The sequence below is a fragment of the Urtica dioica genome, chromosome 3 (assembly GCF_054948205.1).
Source record: "Urtica dioica subsp. dioica isolate 48M chromosome 3, U.dioica_male_clone48M_v1_H2, whole genome shotgun sequence".
Taxonomy (NCBI): Eukaryota; Viridiplantae; Streptophyta; class Magnoliopsida; order Rosales; family Urticaceae; genus Urtica; species Urtica dioica.
This window is the reverse complement of record NC_142758.1, coordinates 14089684-14106121: the sequence shown is the minus strand read 5'-3', so window position 1 is coordinate 14106121 and position 16438 is coordinate 14089684. Positions and strand designations below refer to the sequence as shown.

At 37.7% G+C, this 16438-nt stretch overlaps 1 protein-coding gene across 2 annotated transcripts; it reads right to left on the bottom strand.

Annotated features, from left to right (window-relative positions):
- Positions 1–3334: 3334 nt before the first annotated feature.
- Positions 3335–15467, bottom strand: LOC149402403 (putative peroxygenase 4). 2 transcript variants are annotated; one of them, XM_089609447.1, is made up of 7 exons: positions 15350–15467; positions 14923–15021; positions 12664–12749; positions 12264–12358; positions 12045–12170; positions 3679–3832; positions 3335–3463 (listed from the first exon to the last, which is right to left on the bottom strand). In XM_089609447.1, the coding sequence occupies exons 1-7, from the start codon at positions 15390–15392 to the stop codon at positions 3461–3463; spliced, it is 606 nt and encodes a 201-aa protein (XP_089465573.1). In that variant the 5' UTR covers positions 15393–15467; the 3' UTR covers positions 3335–3460. The 2 variants fall into 2 exon arrangements, with proteins under 2 accessions (XP_089465573.1, XP_089465572.1); XM_089609446.1 differs by having other exon boundaries at positions 3348–3832.
- Between the last annotated feature and the right edge of the window lie 971 nt (positions 15468–16438).

Here is a 16438-nt window from a genome sequence, read left to right as displayed (position 1 = left end):
TTTTCGGACAACTATTTAGGAGCCAAAGACGGTTAGACCCAAGGCCGGACCAAGTGGTCTCGTCTTGACTCGAGCGTGTCGGACCCGGTATCCCGAGTCGTCCCTTAGCTGTGGATGTCCCTTGAGTTCGTCAGAGTAACTGAAAAGGAGTAGAGAACACGTGAACTACAAAGGGGAAACAGGGGGGTGCCCCTGTTTACCTCTCCGACGCTCAACATTAGTGGGATTGAGGTGGAGTATAGAGGTTTTAGGGATGTTTAGAGGCCAAAGCTTGAGAGAAACGAGCGAGGTACGAGTTCGGCAGCGTTTCAGTACTCAAGAATGGGTTACCTGGAGTAGGGGAGCGGCCCCTCTATTTATAGGCAGCCAAGGGGTGGTTTGAAGACCCCTTGGTCGAGTGAACTTGCTTGGTTCGGCCATTGAGTGGCTGGGTCGGCCAATGGCCGAGTGAACATGGTGGTGAGGTTCACTCGGCCATTGGCCGAGTGAAAAGCTTGGGCCGGCTGAGGTTCACTCGGCCATTGGCCGAGTGAACTGCTGGAAGGTTCACTCGGCCAATGGCCGAGTGAACTGCAGGGGCAGCTGGAAGGTTCACTCGGCCATTGGCCGAGTGAACTGCTGGAAGGTTCACTCGGCCAATGGCCGAGTGAACTGCCTTGGCGGCTGGAGGGTTCACTCGGCCATTGGCCGAGTGAACTGCTGGAAGGTTCACTCGGCCAATGGCCGAGTGAACTGCCTTGGTGGCTGGAGGGTTCACTCGGCCATTGGCCGAGTGAACTGCTGGAAGGTTCACTCGGCCAATGGCCGAGTGAACTGTCTTGGTGGCTGGAGGGTTCACTCGGCCAATGACCGAGTGAACTGCCCAATGGCCGAGTGAGCCCTTGACTTGGCCATTGGTTTGGGCCGGCCCCTGGTTGGATCAGGGTTTCGCCGCCCAAGACCTCGCACCAGCCACGTGGGTTGAAGAGATGCCTTTGTCCTCGTCGGCCCTAGACGGGCCGACAACACCTTGTTCGATTCTTTCTCCTCGAGTCGAGTTTGCTCCTCAAGTCGAGTCTTTCTCCTCGACTTGAGTTTGCTCAACGAGTCGACTGACGAGTCCTCGTGTCGACCCTAATTCCTCGAATAGAGTCTCTCCCATTTTGTGCGACTTGCGCAGAATCCCGAACTCCGAAAGCCTAACGGGATGGGTCGCCAAAGACCGCAAAGGCCCACAATGGCTAAGGCCCATACAAACGTCCCAAAACGTCCAAGACCATGCTCCTACATGAAGCATAGAGTGGCCATTACGCGTTCCCCGAAAAGAGCACGGGCTCGGCACGCCCTTCAAAAGGAGCACACGAGCGCGCTCCTTGAAAGAAAGCGCACACGCGGCGCGCACAACACATGGTGCACAACGCCGGACAGGTTGCGTGCCCGCACCGTGCTCCTTGAAGCCATACGCGCGCTCCTTTTCAAGGAGCGAGCACCTGAGACCTTCTCCCCACTCCATGAGGTCCGCCCCTAGGGCCTCCTAGGCCTCCTCATTCACTATAAATACCCTCTCTCATCGAGGGGAAGATACACATTCATTCCTCTCAAAGATTACTTGCTCTCAGAGTTCTGAAACGCTGCCAGAGACTTTCTGAGCACAATTTCCTCTGATTGAGAGCTTGATCTAGAGCGCAAGCCGCTCCTAGAACGTGTTTAACACACAAGACGCGTCCATGATTTTCCACTGAAAATCACCTACGTGTCCAACGCACCTGCCACGTCCAGGATTTTCCACTGAAAATCCCCTACGCGTCCAACGTGCCCAGAATTCGCCACTGAGAATCTCCTATGTCTCTAAAAGAGAGAAAACACACACTCGATCCCAGAGTTTAGAGACGTCGTCGAGGACTCCTCCGCGTTCCGTCTCCTCCGTCGAGCACATCCTCCTTGCTCTGCGCCTCATACAGTGTTACATACGCCTTGAACAACGTTTTGACTTGATCCCGCAACGCGGGTACGAGGCAGCTCACAAGAAGCACAGTCACACCCCCCCCATTCACCCCATTCTCTCCTCAGAGAACACCTCTGACTGGAGAAAAACTCAACTCGAGACTTTCGAGTTTACACATTTGGCTCGGGTGCGATCACATGGTCCGGCCTTGGGTCGAACCGCCCGAAGCTTTAAATCGTTATTCTTTTTCATGCGACAACACATGAACCACTTGAGAATGACTGGAAATCTTAAGCACATTCTTTGTAACTTTGTGGTATAGTGGACTATGACATTCACTTGGAAACAATTCGAATCCTGCGAGACATTCACACTGATTGGCTTTATTGATGCTAACTAGGCATCGTATATGCTTGATAACCGCTCCACCTTAAGTTATTGCCCTTACCTTGGCTCTAATAATATCTCATGGAAATCTAAGAAGTAGCACACCATTTATCGCTCCTCAACTAAAGCAGAGTACTATAGTCAGTTGATGAGGTCACCTCGGTGAACTCTCTTTTTAAAAGCTCCCTTACCTTACGACGTGAGATTCCACGACAGAGAATGACTGTCGCGGAAGCCTTCCACGACGATTTTTAGCTGTCGTGAAATCTCATATTTCTACCAGCGGACAACTTGATTATAACTCATTTGGTGGCAGAACCAAGTGCTCTATGCTCGTACCAAGCATATCGAGTTGATTTTTTTTATAAGTCCTCAACAAGCTCATTAAAGTGCATAACGTGCTCAGCTCTTGACCGAGTTGCAAACATACTCCACCTATATTTCGAAGTCTAGTTTTTCTAATGTACATACCTACTCAAGGTTTTCGATGCTCATACAATGAACTTGATGATGGGGTGTTAGTGCTGCTTCTCCATGCCAGCACCAAGTCGGCTTCTATCATCCTTCTTATAGTCTTGTTGTGTTTTGTTTTTATTGGCTATGTTAAGCCTTACTTTATTAGAGTCTATTACTATTTTACTAGAATGTATAAATGCTGTCATCATTCTCATTAGACTATTTTGAAGAACTTCATTTGTTGCAAGCTTTCCTAAAAGCAGTCCTCAAAATTTGTGAATACTATACATAAATACTTTATTAGCCTTTACTCATTTATGGACATCTAACGTCTTCATTCCGTCCTCGTCTTTTATAGTTTTTTTAAGGACAGCTTTGCAATCAATGAAGATTGAACCCACAACTTCCACTTTAAAAGTGGTATAAAATTACAAACTAGACTATGCTAAGTATCACCCTCGTCTTTTATACTTAGCAACTAAGATTTCACACTTCAATTGCCTACACATTATTCTCTTACTAAGAAAACAAAATCTGGATGTTCACATGTTAAATTAAACTGAACTCGTGGAAAGTCGAAAAAAAATTTGATATAAGAGATAATATTTGCCTTTTTATTATTTTACAACAAAATTGATAAATTAAAAAAACACAGAATTTTCCAACAGTAGATGTTTCTTATGGACCACCTTATCACTACATAGAAAAATTATAGATTATTTCAGTGACAAACAAAGATTATGGTCTAAAAAATCGAGAATTATTTGATAATGTATGGTCTGTAACGAGACAAAGAGAGAGAGAGAGAGAGAGAGAGAGAAGTCGTCCAAATGCTCACAGTTGTGGACAAACAAACACACACTTAGTAAGCATGGGTATTCCAATTTTCTCCGTCTAAAATATCATTTTACCTTTTTATTCTGGGATTTTGAATCCGTGCGGGTCTTTTGTAAATGCTCAAACAGAGTTCCATCATAAACATTTCGAACAGTCTCCTTTTGCAGCAAACCATTCTCGTCCTTGGCAAGAGAGAACAGGACGAGCCACTCAGCTAATGCACCGAGCCTGCAGTTTTTTTTAATATCAAATCATGCCAAATAGCATAAGTTATGTAAAACACATAGCAAATATGGAATGTCCCCTCAAAATTTGCCCAGTCCTTAAAATTCTTTATTTTTCGATTTTATTTATGATACACACAAGAAATAGGACAGTTCAGTGGCCTTCTGTTCAATTTTACGTAGAAAAATATTCTCTTAACACATAAATATATTTTACGCCTAGTTATTTTCTAACCAATGCGATTGTGATTATTTCACGTACAATAGAGTTATAAAGTAGACGCACAGGAAAACGACCCTAACAAAGACGCACAGGAAAACGCCCCTAACAAAGATCCACATAATGTATGTTGTGCAACAGAGATCATGTACAGTGATATGAGGAGCATTTTTGCTCCGCGGTGGCACAGCGAATACTCGCACTCAAAATGACACGGTGGTCAAAATATGTAGCACGTGGCTACCCCATGGCCAATGTATCACTGAAACTTTGAACCACTGTACTGGGCGACTTCGACTATCAAATCCAATTACATTTGATCCATTCTCTTTACAATTGATCGACTTAAACATTGGCAAAAGAATTTGGAAATGTGAGATTCACAAGGTAAAAATAATCGACACTCAAAATCACGGTTAACCGTCTAAAACGGTAAAAGGTTTAACCGGTTAACCGTGATTTAAAAAAAAAAAAAAAATCATAGCTTGGTTGTTAACCAGTGTTCACTGAAGAAATTGCTAGTTGGTTCTGTCCAATAGTTGACCGGTTAATATTTTAACCGTGAAATTCTGAAGCTATTTGCAGTATGTGATAACTTCTATGTTAATATTTCCCATTAAACCAACAGTAATGGAAGCAGAAATTTCTTACAGCGATATTATATTATCTTATATACTTATTCTTTTACATTATCTGTGTTCCTACGTTATTTTGCTAGCAGTGTATATTCCTATATCATATATTGCACACCAATAAAATAACATCATTAAAGCAATATCAGCAAACCCAAGAAGGGCGTGCAACGGTTAACCGTGATTCTAGTAGGAAGAAACGGTAGTTGTTTAACCGTGAGTCAGTAAGTGTAAATGGTTCGTTTTTTTAACCAATTGGTTAACCACGGTTAATCATAAAATAACCGATTAAAATTAATTGTACAATAACAAACAGTTAAAATTATCCTCACGACTAATTTTAACCAGATAAAATGTAAGTTAACCGATCAGTTAATTTTAGTAGGATTAAATGCCCACTACTTGATAGGATTAGTTACATGTTTCACAAGCAATGCTATTTGGTTTATTAAAAACAGGGCTTAAACGCTACAAAGATTATAATAGAGGGGAATGCGAATAAAATGACGTATTTCTTACGAATTCCAGGGGATTGTGTTAAGTAATCAAGAAATAGATATTTTATCAAACAACTCACTAACATATGGGAAAAAAAAATGCTGTTGTAAAATCAAATCTATGCATACCGTGACATATAGGACAAAAATATCTGTGACCCTCGTTACTTTACATTTTTTTTTCTCATTTCCGCCTCTATTTATTCTCAATCACTTCTACGGATAGGACTTTTGGCTTCGGAAGGGTATTGAATGCGATTAGTCGCATCCAATGCTTGTCGCATCCAATAAAGCATTGGATGCGACTAGTCGCATCCAAAGGTGTTCCCACGAGTCAAAAACTTCGGTAATTAAATTTGGTTTTTTTTTAGCATTGGACGTGACAAATCGCATAAAAAAGAAACCTTGAGTATTGGATGCGACAAAGTGGCATCCAATACTCGAAATTTAAAGCGGGATATAATTCCTCCCTTTTATTTTCGTTCAATTAATGACGTGACATTTTTTCCCCAATTTATTTTTAATACATTCGGATGCGACAAGTCGTATCTATATGGACCTTCGGATGCGACTAGTCGCATCCTAAAGTATAATTGGATGCGACAATACCAAGGTCTTTCTATTTAAAATCGTCTTCTTCCTCGCATGTTCCTCATTAGAAATCCGTACCAGCTTTCCAAATTTTAAATCTTCAGACCACCCAATCTCCTCCAAATCTCCTCGTCTCAGACCGCCACTCCTCGTCTCAGACTCCTTCCCGGCCCTCCTCCCCATCCCCACAAGGCTCTTCTTGGTTCGCTGTCGTCGTCTTCTTCCTCGCTCGCGGCTCCAACTCCGACCGCCATCACCGGCTCCGAGTGCCATCACTAGCTCGCGTTCAAACCGTCACTAGACCGCCATCACCGGCGCGAGACACCTCTGGCGCGAGACAACCTATCTTGGTATCTATCTCTCTGTCTCTCCATTTTTCTCACGTTCTCTCTGACTCTCTGCACTAGTCACCAAGGCCTCGCTGATCGCTCGCTCGCTGTCGTGGCCTCTCTCCGGTGCTATGTCTAGATCGCTGCCCCACCGCCTCTCTTTCATTCTCACACAGCCTCTCGCTCTCCCTCTTCTCTTGGATATCTCGGTCCGAAACTCTTGATCGATCTATCTCTCTATACGTATAGGTTAGTTTTTTTTTATATGTTATTTTGGTAATTAATATATGGTAAAGTGTTTTAGTTTAGTATAAATGTTTACATTTGTGTTATTTTAGTAAATTCATTGGTTACGTAACATGTTTAGGTTATTTGTTTTAATTAGTTTAGGTTAATTTTTAATTAGTTTAGGTAAATTGTAATTGTAATCGAAATTATCAATTTTTAATTGTAATTAGTTTAGTAACATGTTTTGTTTAGGTTGTTTATTTATATGTTTTGTAATTATAAATGTTAATACGACTAAATAAGTTTTGAGCAACAGTGAGCATTTGAAACTGGTGAGAGAAATTGGAGTTGATGATATCGACGATGCGCATAGGAAGGAATTCAAAATTTGGTTTGCGAAAAAGGTAAATACAACTAATTACATTTTTAGATAGCATATGTTACACGTATTTATCAATGCGTTGTTTTGTAACCAGATTTATGATATGAAAGCTAGTGGCTCTGACGTCTCTGAAGAACTCTACGCGTTATCTCTCGGGTTCTTTCAAATCGCTCATCAGTATGTAAGTTGTGTGGTTAACGGCGTCAAGTTCATCACTCATCGTCGTGACAATCAACGAATCACTCAAAACTGTGGTGTATGTGGGCATGTGGATGAGTACGTTTACTAGGGTCGAATGGAAGACGACATCGTGCTGAATTATAGGCATAATTGTCGTGTCGTATTATTCAAATGCATTTAGTATGGTGATAAGTATGATGCGAGGAGAAGAGTGCACGATGACAGGATTTGTGGAACGACAAGTGCTTATACCGCGAAAGAGTGGTTTACGGACAAGCCGTACATACTCACGACTCAAGCGAAGCAAGTCTTATATAAAAGATCTTGTCAAATGTGGCGAATGGGAAATCGTTAAGGACTACAATCATCGAGGGATTTGGGACAATATTAATGAAGTTGACGCCACCGCATCGGCCTTAGTTCCATTGACAATACAATTGTCAAACACCGAGCTTTTGAATCATCGAAATGAAACAGCTGAAACTGAGCTCGTTATGATGTTGACGACGATGAAGAAGTCGACGATGATGAAGATGAGGCGCGCATCGTTTTTTAGGGAGAATATGTCGATGTCGATATAGAAGATGATACTAACATTATATCGAGTGATGACGATGAATGAGTAGGATGTCTTTTTCTAATTGTTTATTTTGATGAAACAAATAACTTTTTACTATATTTTTTTTTATCTTATAAGATGTCAATGGCCACTGGAGCAGGTAGATGAGAAAGCAGTCAGAGGGGTCGAAGGTGCGAAGGTTGTTGGCTATGATCCAGTACAGCAAACGTTCTATCAGAGGGTTAGGGAAAAGAATAAGAAGATCGGAGTATTCTCCATGCGCCCGAGAGTCCATATCTGCGGCTCGATTCCGATGCACATCTCTAAGCTAGCCAGACGTATCGCCTCAGCCTGTCGACAGTATTTTGATTGGACTCAATAGTAGTTCACTTTCGTGTGTAGAGATCCTTACACTAACGAGATACGCTCAGCAGATTGCTATCGAGCCGAGATTGACGCTGCTACCATTCGCGATGCAAAGCAAATTTTTCGTAGTGCGAAGTCGAAATTATCGAGGAAGTTCAGAATCAAATTTTGCGGCCAAAAAGATCTCGCCAAACAAGAAACGCCAAAGGACGTGAGTCAGGCAGATTGGGAAAGGAAACTGGACAACGGAAGCCGTGAAAGGCCTCTATGTAAGTTGTAATTTTTTTTACAAAAAATTAGCGAAATAGCCAACTTAAACGTTAGCAATTGCTAAATAGCCAAGGTTTTATAAATATTAAATAAATAGCCACTCAGATGACGTGGACCAATCAGATTTTTATTTAATTCCAGAGCGTGTCCTTTTAGCATTTAAATCTGAAAATATTTGAATTTTGAATATTTTCAAATATCTCGAAATTCAGTGTGAACAAAATTTGGTGGTTAATTTCGGATCCTTATTTTTAGCAACTGAAACATATATTGTTTCCTTATTAGTTATATTTCCTCAATAATTGTTTATTCTTCTTTTATTTCAAGCGCTCATTTTTTTCATTCAAACTTCTGGGAATTGCACCGATTCACACGATGGCTGAGTTTTGTTTAATTGAATCAGGTGGGGTTCTTTATTTTTTGAATATTTATGTCGTTTTCGCACAGGTTTACGTTAAATTACCCATTTATTTACGTATATTTATTGTCGTTGTTATGTTGCAGTTAAGCTTTTTGAACGACAATGGCTGGAAAATCATTATCCATTGTCAGGTGGTGTAAATACAAAATGTAACCAAAATGATTTACAAACGGTAATCATAATATTTCTACCGTTTTCGCAAAGGTTTACGTTAAATTACCCTGTCAATGTTATATTGCAGTTAAGCTTTTTGAACAATAATGACTGGGAAGATGAACGGATTTCCTCTTCGGAGAAGAAAGATGAACTTCCGTTTTTTGGGTTGCGGTTATCAATTTGATTTTTAATGCCCTTGATTTATTTAAATAGTATTAGAAAGTCTGATTGGGCGAGAATGAAATTGGGGCAATTTAGTAAACTTTACCGAGTAATTAAAATCTGATGGCTATTTACCTAATATTTACAAAACGTTGGCTATTTAGCAATTCTCAACGTTTAAGTTGGCTATTTTTCTAAATTACCCAAAAAGATCTTGCGGCCAAAAAGATCTCGCCAAATAAGAAACGTCAAACGACGTGAGTTAGGCAGATTAGGAAAGGCAACTGGACAACGAAAGCCGCGAAAGGCCTCTATGTAAGTTGTAATTTTTTTTATTAATCATGTTAATTACTAATTAATAATTATTTGATAATCTTTAAGGTTTTCTAATCACATTTGTAACGAAAACAAATCAAGAGTCAACTGACGAATATTCAGCGGTTAGCGGAAGAAGAAGGCGTAGAGGGGGACATCGATGATGTAGAGCAGGCAGCGATGCGTTTAATTCTCGGGCAACATCGAGATTGGGAAACAGGGATAGGTCCCACGATCCCCAGGGGAGCATTGCTCCTCGCTGCAGCTCAGGACGCAAGCTTGTCATCAAGTTCATCTTCTCGCACGCGGCACGATCCAGCTGTTAGCGAATTGCAGTCAACAGGGCAAGCCCAACAGGCCATGATGGAGCAGATGCAGGGACAGGTCTTCGAGCTCACACAGAGCTTGAGAACGAGTCAGCCATCGCTGTCGACACCGCAGCCTTAGACTACGCCGCCACCAGCTACAACGGCTGATGACCAGACGCCAGCTTCTGTCGAGTTTCGGCGAGAGTGTCCCAGCGGAAGCAGCGCAAGAGGAGACAGAATGCATCCCGAGGAAAAAGCGAAAGAGGATCAGCCACAATGGAAAAGTGGTATCAAGCGCGTAAGAAATAGTTGTATATTTCTTATTATCGAATTTATTTTTACGTTTTATAAGATATTTTCTATTACGTTTTATTGTTATCGAATGTATATAATATTTTCTATTACGTTTTATAAGAAATTTATTTTATAATTCAAATTTTTATTTTGATTATTAAGTATTTAGTAAATATTAATGAATTTTTTAAAAATAAGACTACTATTGGATGCGACACGTCGCATCCAATACTCTGCCCGCCACAACGAGGGACAGTCTATTGGATGCGACTAGTCGCATCCAAAATGTTCCCACGTTATGGCGAGATAAGATGATATCCCACCAAATAAAATATCCCGCCATAGTTTTTGAGGTGATAATAGATGTGACTGGTCGATCAAAAAACCTAGACTTTTGGATGCGACTAGTCGCATCCACGATCTTTGATGCGGACTATTGGATGCAACATGCGACATTTCGACTTTTGGATGCGACTTACAAAAAGTCGCATAAAAAAGTGTTATTTGTCCTAGTGAATCTCTATCGTATTTTTAACTGTGTCCCCTCTCGTTCTTCCAAAAATGTTATTAGGCAAAAGCACATTGCACTTTAGTAAGAGCCATTAAGCTATTAATTAGGCCCGAGGAGCCTCCTCCCCACTTTTAATATTGGGATAATAGTATAATTATTACCATTAAATATTTTTAGACGAAAATTCATTAGTTAAATTATGTTTTAAAACTATGACTTTATTTTGAAAAATTAAGGTTTTAAACTTTTTTTTTTGTATTTTCATTTACCTCTCCTCATAAATCAAAACCTTTGTTTAAAAAAACGAGATGTTAGTTATTTATTAATAAACATTTCCACGAATTTTAAAAAAAAATCCCCGATTCTTTAAAAACTTATTGACGTCTAAGAATTTCTTGACAAACATGTCAAATGTCAAATGAATCTTCAAAGAATTCTCAAGTTCTTTATAGATTTATTGGCATCTAGGAAATTGTTAACCAACATGACTATAAATCTTTAAAGACGAAAGATTTCCTTATTTGAATACTTCGAAAGTTAACAAAAAAATACTTCGAAATCATATTTTTTTTTTAACTTCGCATACCACTTAATTTCGCATCGAACATATATTTAACAAAAAATTGGCTACGTAAGCCACCTAAACTATAGGAATTGTAAATTAGCCAACATTTGGTAAATACTTTGTAAATAGTCAACTTGCATACGTGGCAGCCTATTAACTACCTATTTTTAACATGTCCGACTGGGTTGAATAAGTCTTTTACTAACCTGTTAATAAGTCCACTTGGCTATTTATAAGAAATTAATCAAATGTGGGCTATATCTCAATTCACAATAGCCGTGTGGCTATATAACTTAATAACCCAATATTTAATGTAAAGCCCTAGCCTTAAACATTAAAACAATAAAAAGTAATTAAATTAACATGAAAATATGAAAAACTAAAGCCTAACCTTGAAGAACTCTAGAGAGAGAGAGAGAGAGAGAGATAGATGATAAATAATAAGGGGTATTTTAGTCTAAGTTTTTAGAATAAAAATCAATTAATAAATTTTGGTAAAAACAAAAATGTAAATGGTCATAGCTTTTTAGTTATCCTTTAAATATTTGGTATTTTTTTTGTAGTTTTGTAGCTAGTTAGAGTAATATTATAGATATTGTTTCCTTAAATGACCCCCTCAAAAAATTAAAACAAAAATTTAGCAATATAAGTCACATAAACATAAGTGTTTGCGTTTTAGCCAACGTTTTGTAAATCGTCAAAAAATGTTGGAAATATTTCGTAAATAACCATATTTACTAGAAATTTACTCTCCATTTTTTGTTATTTTTATAACGTAAATAGATTTATGTGGTTATTTACAAAAAATTAACGAAACGTTGGCTATTTCAAAATTCTAACGTTTCATATGGTTAGATTGCTACTAGACCCAAATTAAAATGCTACTTGTTGTCATTTACTGTTTTATGTCATATATATCAAAATTAGTTGAGACCATATATGAATTATTCATATACATTGTATAGCCAAAGTTTTAATTAGTTACAGTTTACGGTCATTTACTAGGAGATGATCATTTACTACAAACTTAAAATGTTTTTACTTGAAGGTGAAACGCGAGTCTGTATACATGCATTAAACTGATGTTTATACTTGTAAGAAAAAAATAAAAATAAAAATAAAAATCTCCCAAGCATTACTGATTTACCTAAATAAAAATAACAAAAAAAAAAAGTGATATTTGCGAGTCTTGAATCGAGATAAACAAAAAGTAAATTAAAATTGACTGACCGTCCACCGATGTCCTTGGGTTCTCTATTGGCTTTCAGCAGTTCCTTTAACTCCGTCTTAGTCAACGCATTAGGATGTGTGCGAGCATGCTTGATGAAAATCTGGTCAAACTTTTCAGGCACAAACCTATATGATATATAAAACCCACGATAAAGTAAGCAACTATTTCCAAATCCGGGACAGATAGACAATTTATTATAATTAATGTGATGTATGTACCTTCCTTCATTATCGTAGGCGTCGGTGTCGCTTCCGTGTTTGGCTTTGTGTATGTTTGCAATCTCAATGGGAAATAGTAGATTTGTAAATTTTCCCTGTCCGTATTATAAAATTCTCAAATATGCAGATGTATGAACGACGCTTTTAATATCTTAAGAAAACGTTTCTACAGCCAACACTTTTATTAAGTTTTATTAAGAAAATGTTTCAAAGGCAATTTCACAAAATAATTTCGGATATTTTGCACAAAAAATTATGTTTCAAGTTTCAACTATTAAATTGCCAATCCGCAACGTTTGAAAGTATGGAGTGAAATATAAAAAAATTAATTGTTTTAAAAAATATATACATATAAATAATTAATAGGAGAAAGTAAATAAGAGAGCGAGAAAAGACGTACAGGTCGGGTTTTTCCACTCAAACCAATATTGACGAAAATGGCAGCTGCCAGAGATACGAAAATACCACTTCCTATCGCGCGCATTCCTGTTTTGCATATTACAAGGAATTACATTTTATATCATGAGTTTGACTCCTAAATAAATGGTTCTTACTTTTTAGAGGAAAGCCTTTTTTTTATTATTAAGACTTTTCTTATGGGCACTGTAGTTTAATAGCCAACAAAAATATTCATGTTTTGCAAATAGCCAACGTTTGCAAAATTTTGAAAAAAATAGCCAAACAGCTTAGGTGGCATGAGTGATAGCTATTAAAAGTTACTTTTATGACTTTAGCTTTTTAAATTCGTCATTCTCTCCTGATTTTGAATTTGTCACTTTCTCTCTCGTACTTTTTTTCCTATTTTTTTTCATAAAAACTTCAAAAATCCATATCTATCTCATACGAACTCGAAATTGATTAATTTCAAATCCTACGGATTCGTGACGTCGAGATCATCAAAAATAGATTCATTGTGTTTGATGAAAAATCATATTTAATCCGTCATGTTTACGTATGTTTGTAATGACTTTTCCAGAAATATTCAATTAATTTCCATTTATTTTCAGATTATTTTGAAAATTTTCAGTTATTTCCATATCTAAGACAGAAACGTGATTTTTCTACATCAATGGCATTAAAAATTATTTTTCATCCAACACAATGGGTTTATTTTAAAGAGATCATGGCGCCACAAATCCGTAGGATTTGAAATCACTCCATTTCGAGTTCATATCAGATAGATATGGATTTTCGAAGTTTTGATGAAAAAAATTGTTGAAAAAAGTATGAGAGACAAAGTGACGAATTCAAAATCAAAAGAGAGAGAAAATGACGAATCTGGGAAAAAAAAACCTCTATAAATTGATTTAAGGACACTTTGAAAATTTTAACTCATTACCCCAACTGCTACCTCATACATTTGGCTATTTTTCCACAACTTTTTACACGTTGATTAAATCTCAAACGTTAAGATTAATATGGCTTAATTAGTTACAAATTTCTTTTTTTTATTATCTCATTTTAAGATTCTATATAATATAATTTAACATTTCATTGTTTAATTTAAAATAAATTTGATAAATTATTTTTCTAATAAAATAAAATCTTAATTATTTTTTAAAAAGAGGTTGAATATAGTCTAAAGGGGAATTGACATTAATAATACCATCCCAATGTCACTTACCAAATATAGCCCAAAATGAAAAAAATGACACATATGATACCTATCCTATTATGTAAAGACTATTATACCCTCTTAACTATCTTAAACACACCCAGACTATTATACAGTTCTTCATCTTCTTCAATTCGCTCAAAACCCTCTTCCAGCTCAAACCCATCTTTTTTCTCTCTCTCTCTCGCCCCTCTTCTATCTCTCTCTCTCGCCCTTATTCTTGCTCTCTCTCACCCATCTTCGTGCTCTCTCTCTCTCTATGTCTTGCCTCTTCTCGCTCTCTATCGTCCCTCTTACCAAAATTTGTTTGAAGAATTTTGGATCTTTGATTTGAACGAAGATGAGCTTGGATATTTAATATTGAACAACCACTATGGGTTTCAGAGGAAGAAGAAGAGATTATGGCGACAACGTGTGCAGATTCCGGCGAGGAAGAAGAAGAAAAACGTTGAGTTTCAAATGGGCGTGAGAAAGAATAAGGAAAAAAATGGGTCTCAGTTTTTTTAGCGTGAGAAGTTGGGGAATAGAGTTGGGGGTAAGAAACTTATCGTCGACGAGCAAGATTTCGGCGACCCAAGTGATGAAGAACTCAAGCAAGCTTCGTCAACTTCTCCAGCTCAGACCCAAACGAGGGAGAAGAAAAGAAAAAATAACCGGCCAAACTTGGTTTTCAAAAGAAAAAAACGTAAATGAGGAGATGGTAGGGTTGAGGGTAATTGGGGAAAAATTAATTTCTCGCACCTATCATAAGTACTACTTTTGTCAAATTTTTCATTTTGGGCTATATTTGGTAAGAGACATTGCAATGATATTATTTGTGTCAATTCCCCTAGTCTAAAGAGTAAAAAATTATAAATCGGATATCTTTATTCTTAAAAGAAACTGTTTTACTGATTTTGTCAATACTTTATCGGATTCCAATAATTGTCCATATATCTTCCAAAATATAATGCAATCATTTTTAAGAAGGGAAGATGGTTAGATTTATAACTATATGCACAGAATAAAAAATTTAAAGAATAACGACAAATGTGAATATATTACCCTGGAAAGTCTCCCAAGGGTAAATAAGACCATCCCCGTTTCGGTCGAAGAACGCAGCATGCTTTTTCAGAACGACCTCGTCCCCAAATTCTTCATTGCCTACTTCAAAAATGATACCAAATTGGTAATAATAATAATAATAATAATAATAATAATAATAATAATAATAATAATAATAATGATAACACCGATTTCGTTACATAAAATAATAATAATGATGATTAGGCGATTTTAGGGGTTATAGCCCTTGAAAAGTTTATTTTCTTATAGGGGAAAAAACTTGCAAGGACTGGTTGAACACAGTATATAAACACTAGTTTGATAAATAAATAAATAAAATGGAACGAGTATACTAAAAAATCAAAAGTTTGAATGAGAATAAATTTCTACACTTTTTCTTTAACAAAAATACTTCTGCGGTACATACGATTTGTTGAAGTTGAACTGCCTAACACATGAGAGGAAGCCATTATCTTAGGGAGTGCCTGAAATGGAGCGAAGAAGCTAACAATAGCAATATTTTATTGCAAAGTACATAAACCGCCACACATATATTATATATATACACATATATACATACCCATATATATATTTGATTGATAATGGACCGCCATAAACTTTGAAACGTGAGCCAAGGTGGCAATTATGGGATCGACACCGCATCCTTATAGAGATATTAACGTGATCTTTCCAAAAAAAAAAAAAAAAACATAAAGAGATATTAATGAGGAAATAAATACGTCGTCGTAACATTTTGATTAAAAATAACGTCTTGGTGGAATCCGTTTTAAGCGGATCGATGTAAAAAGTCTCATACACTCTCAAAGGAGAAACGTGTAAGGAGACGTTTCGATTCTTACTAGTGACTTTCTAGTAGGGCGGCGCAAAAAAACCGTAAAAACCGTAAATCGGACCGGATCTGTGATTTTTAGACCGCCGGTCCGGTTTAAAACGGTTTTTTTTCGCCGGTCCGATCCGGTCCGGTCTACTCACTTCAAACGGTCCAGTCCGGTTTTTTTTTTAAAAAAACTGTTAAACCGGACCGGACCGGTTTATTTAAAAAAAATAAAAAATAAATAAATTAATGTCCAATTAACCAAATTAGGCATTTGTGCATGTATTTCCCTCCCATACATGACTATATGTTTTTGTTTTTGTGGAAAATTAATGGTTTTTTTAATTTTAATTATGTAAAACGGTTCAAAACGGTCCAAAACGGTCCGGTCCGATCCGGTCTAAATGGTTCAAAACGGTCCGGTCCGGTCCCGTCTAAACGGTTTAAAACGGTCCAAACGGTTCAAAACGGTCCGGTCCGGTTTACACGATTCAAAACGGTCCGGTCCGGTCCGGTTTTTACAGTTTTTTTGTCTGGCCCGGTTTGGATTTTTTTGGACCGTTTTAAGCGGTCCGGTCCGATTTTTTGGCCGGTTTTGGACCGGACCGGACCAGACCGTGCAGAGGCCTAGTTTCTAGTTAGGATAATCATTTAGTTTAAAATTTAAGATAAGAAAATATT

Bases quoted from the DNA above. Each gene is read 5' to 3' on its own strand.
- LOC149402403 (XM_089609446.1), bottom strand. From the start codon at position 15,392: ATGGCTTCCTCTCATGTGTTAGGCAGTTCAACTTCAACAAATC. The intron at 12,359-12,663 runs GTACGTCTTTTC...TAATACGGACAG, and splicing joins TGAGTGGAAAAACCCGACCT to GGAAAATTTACAAATCTACT. The intron at 12,171-12,263 runs GTACATACATCA...TATATCATATAG, and splicing joins GCCTACGATAATGAAGGAAG to GTTTGTGCCTGAAAAGTTTG.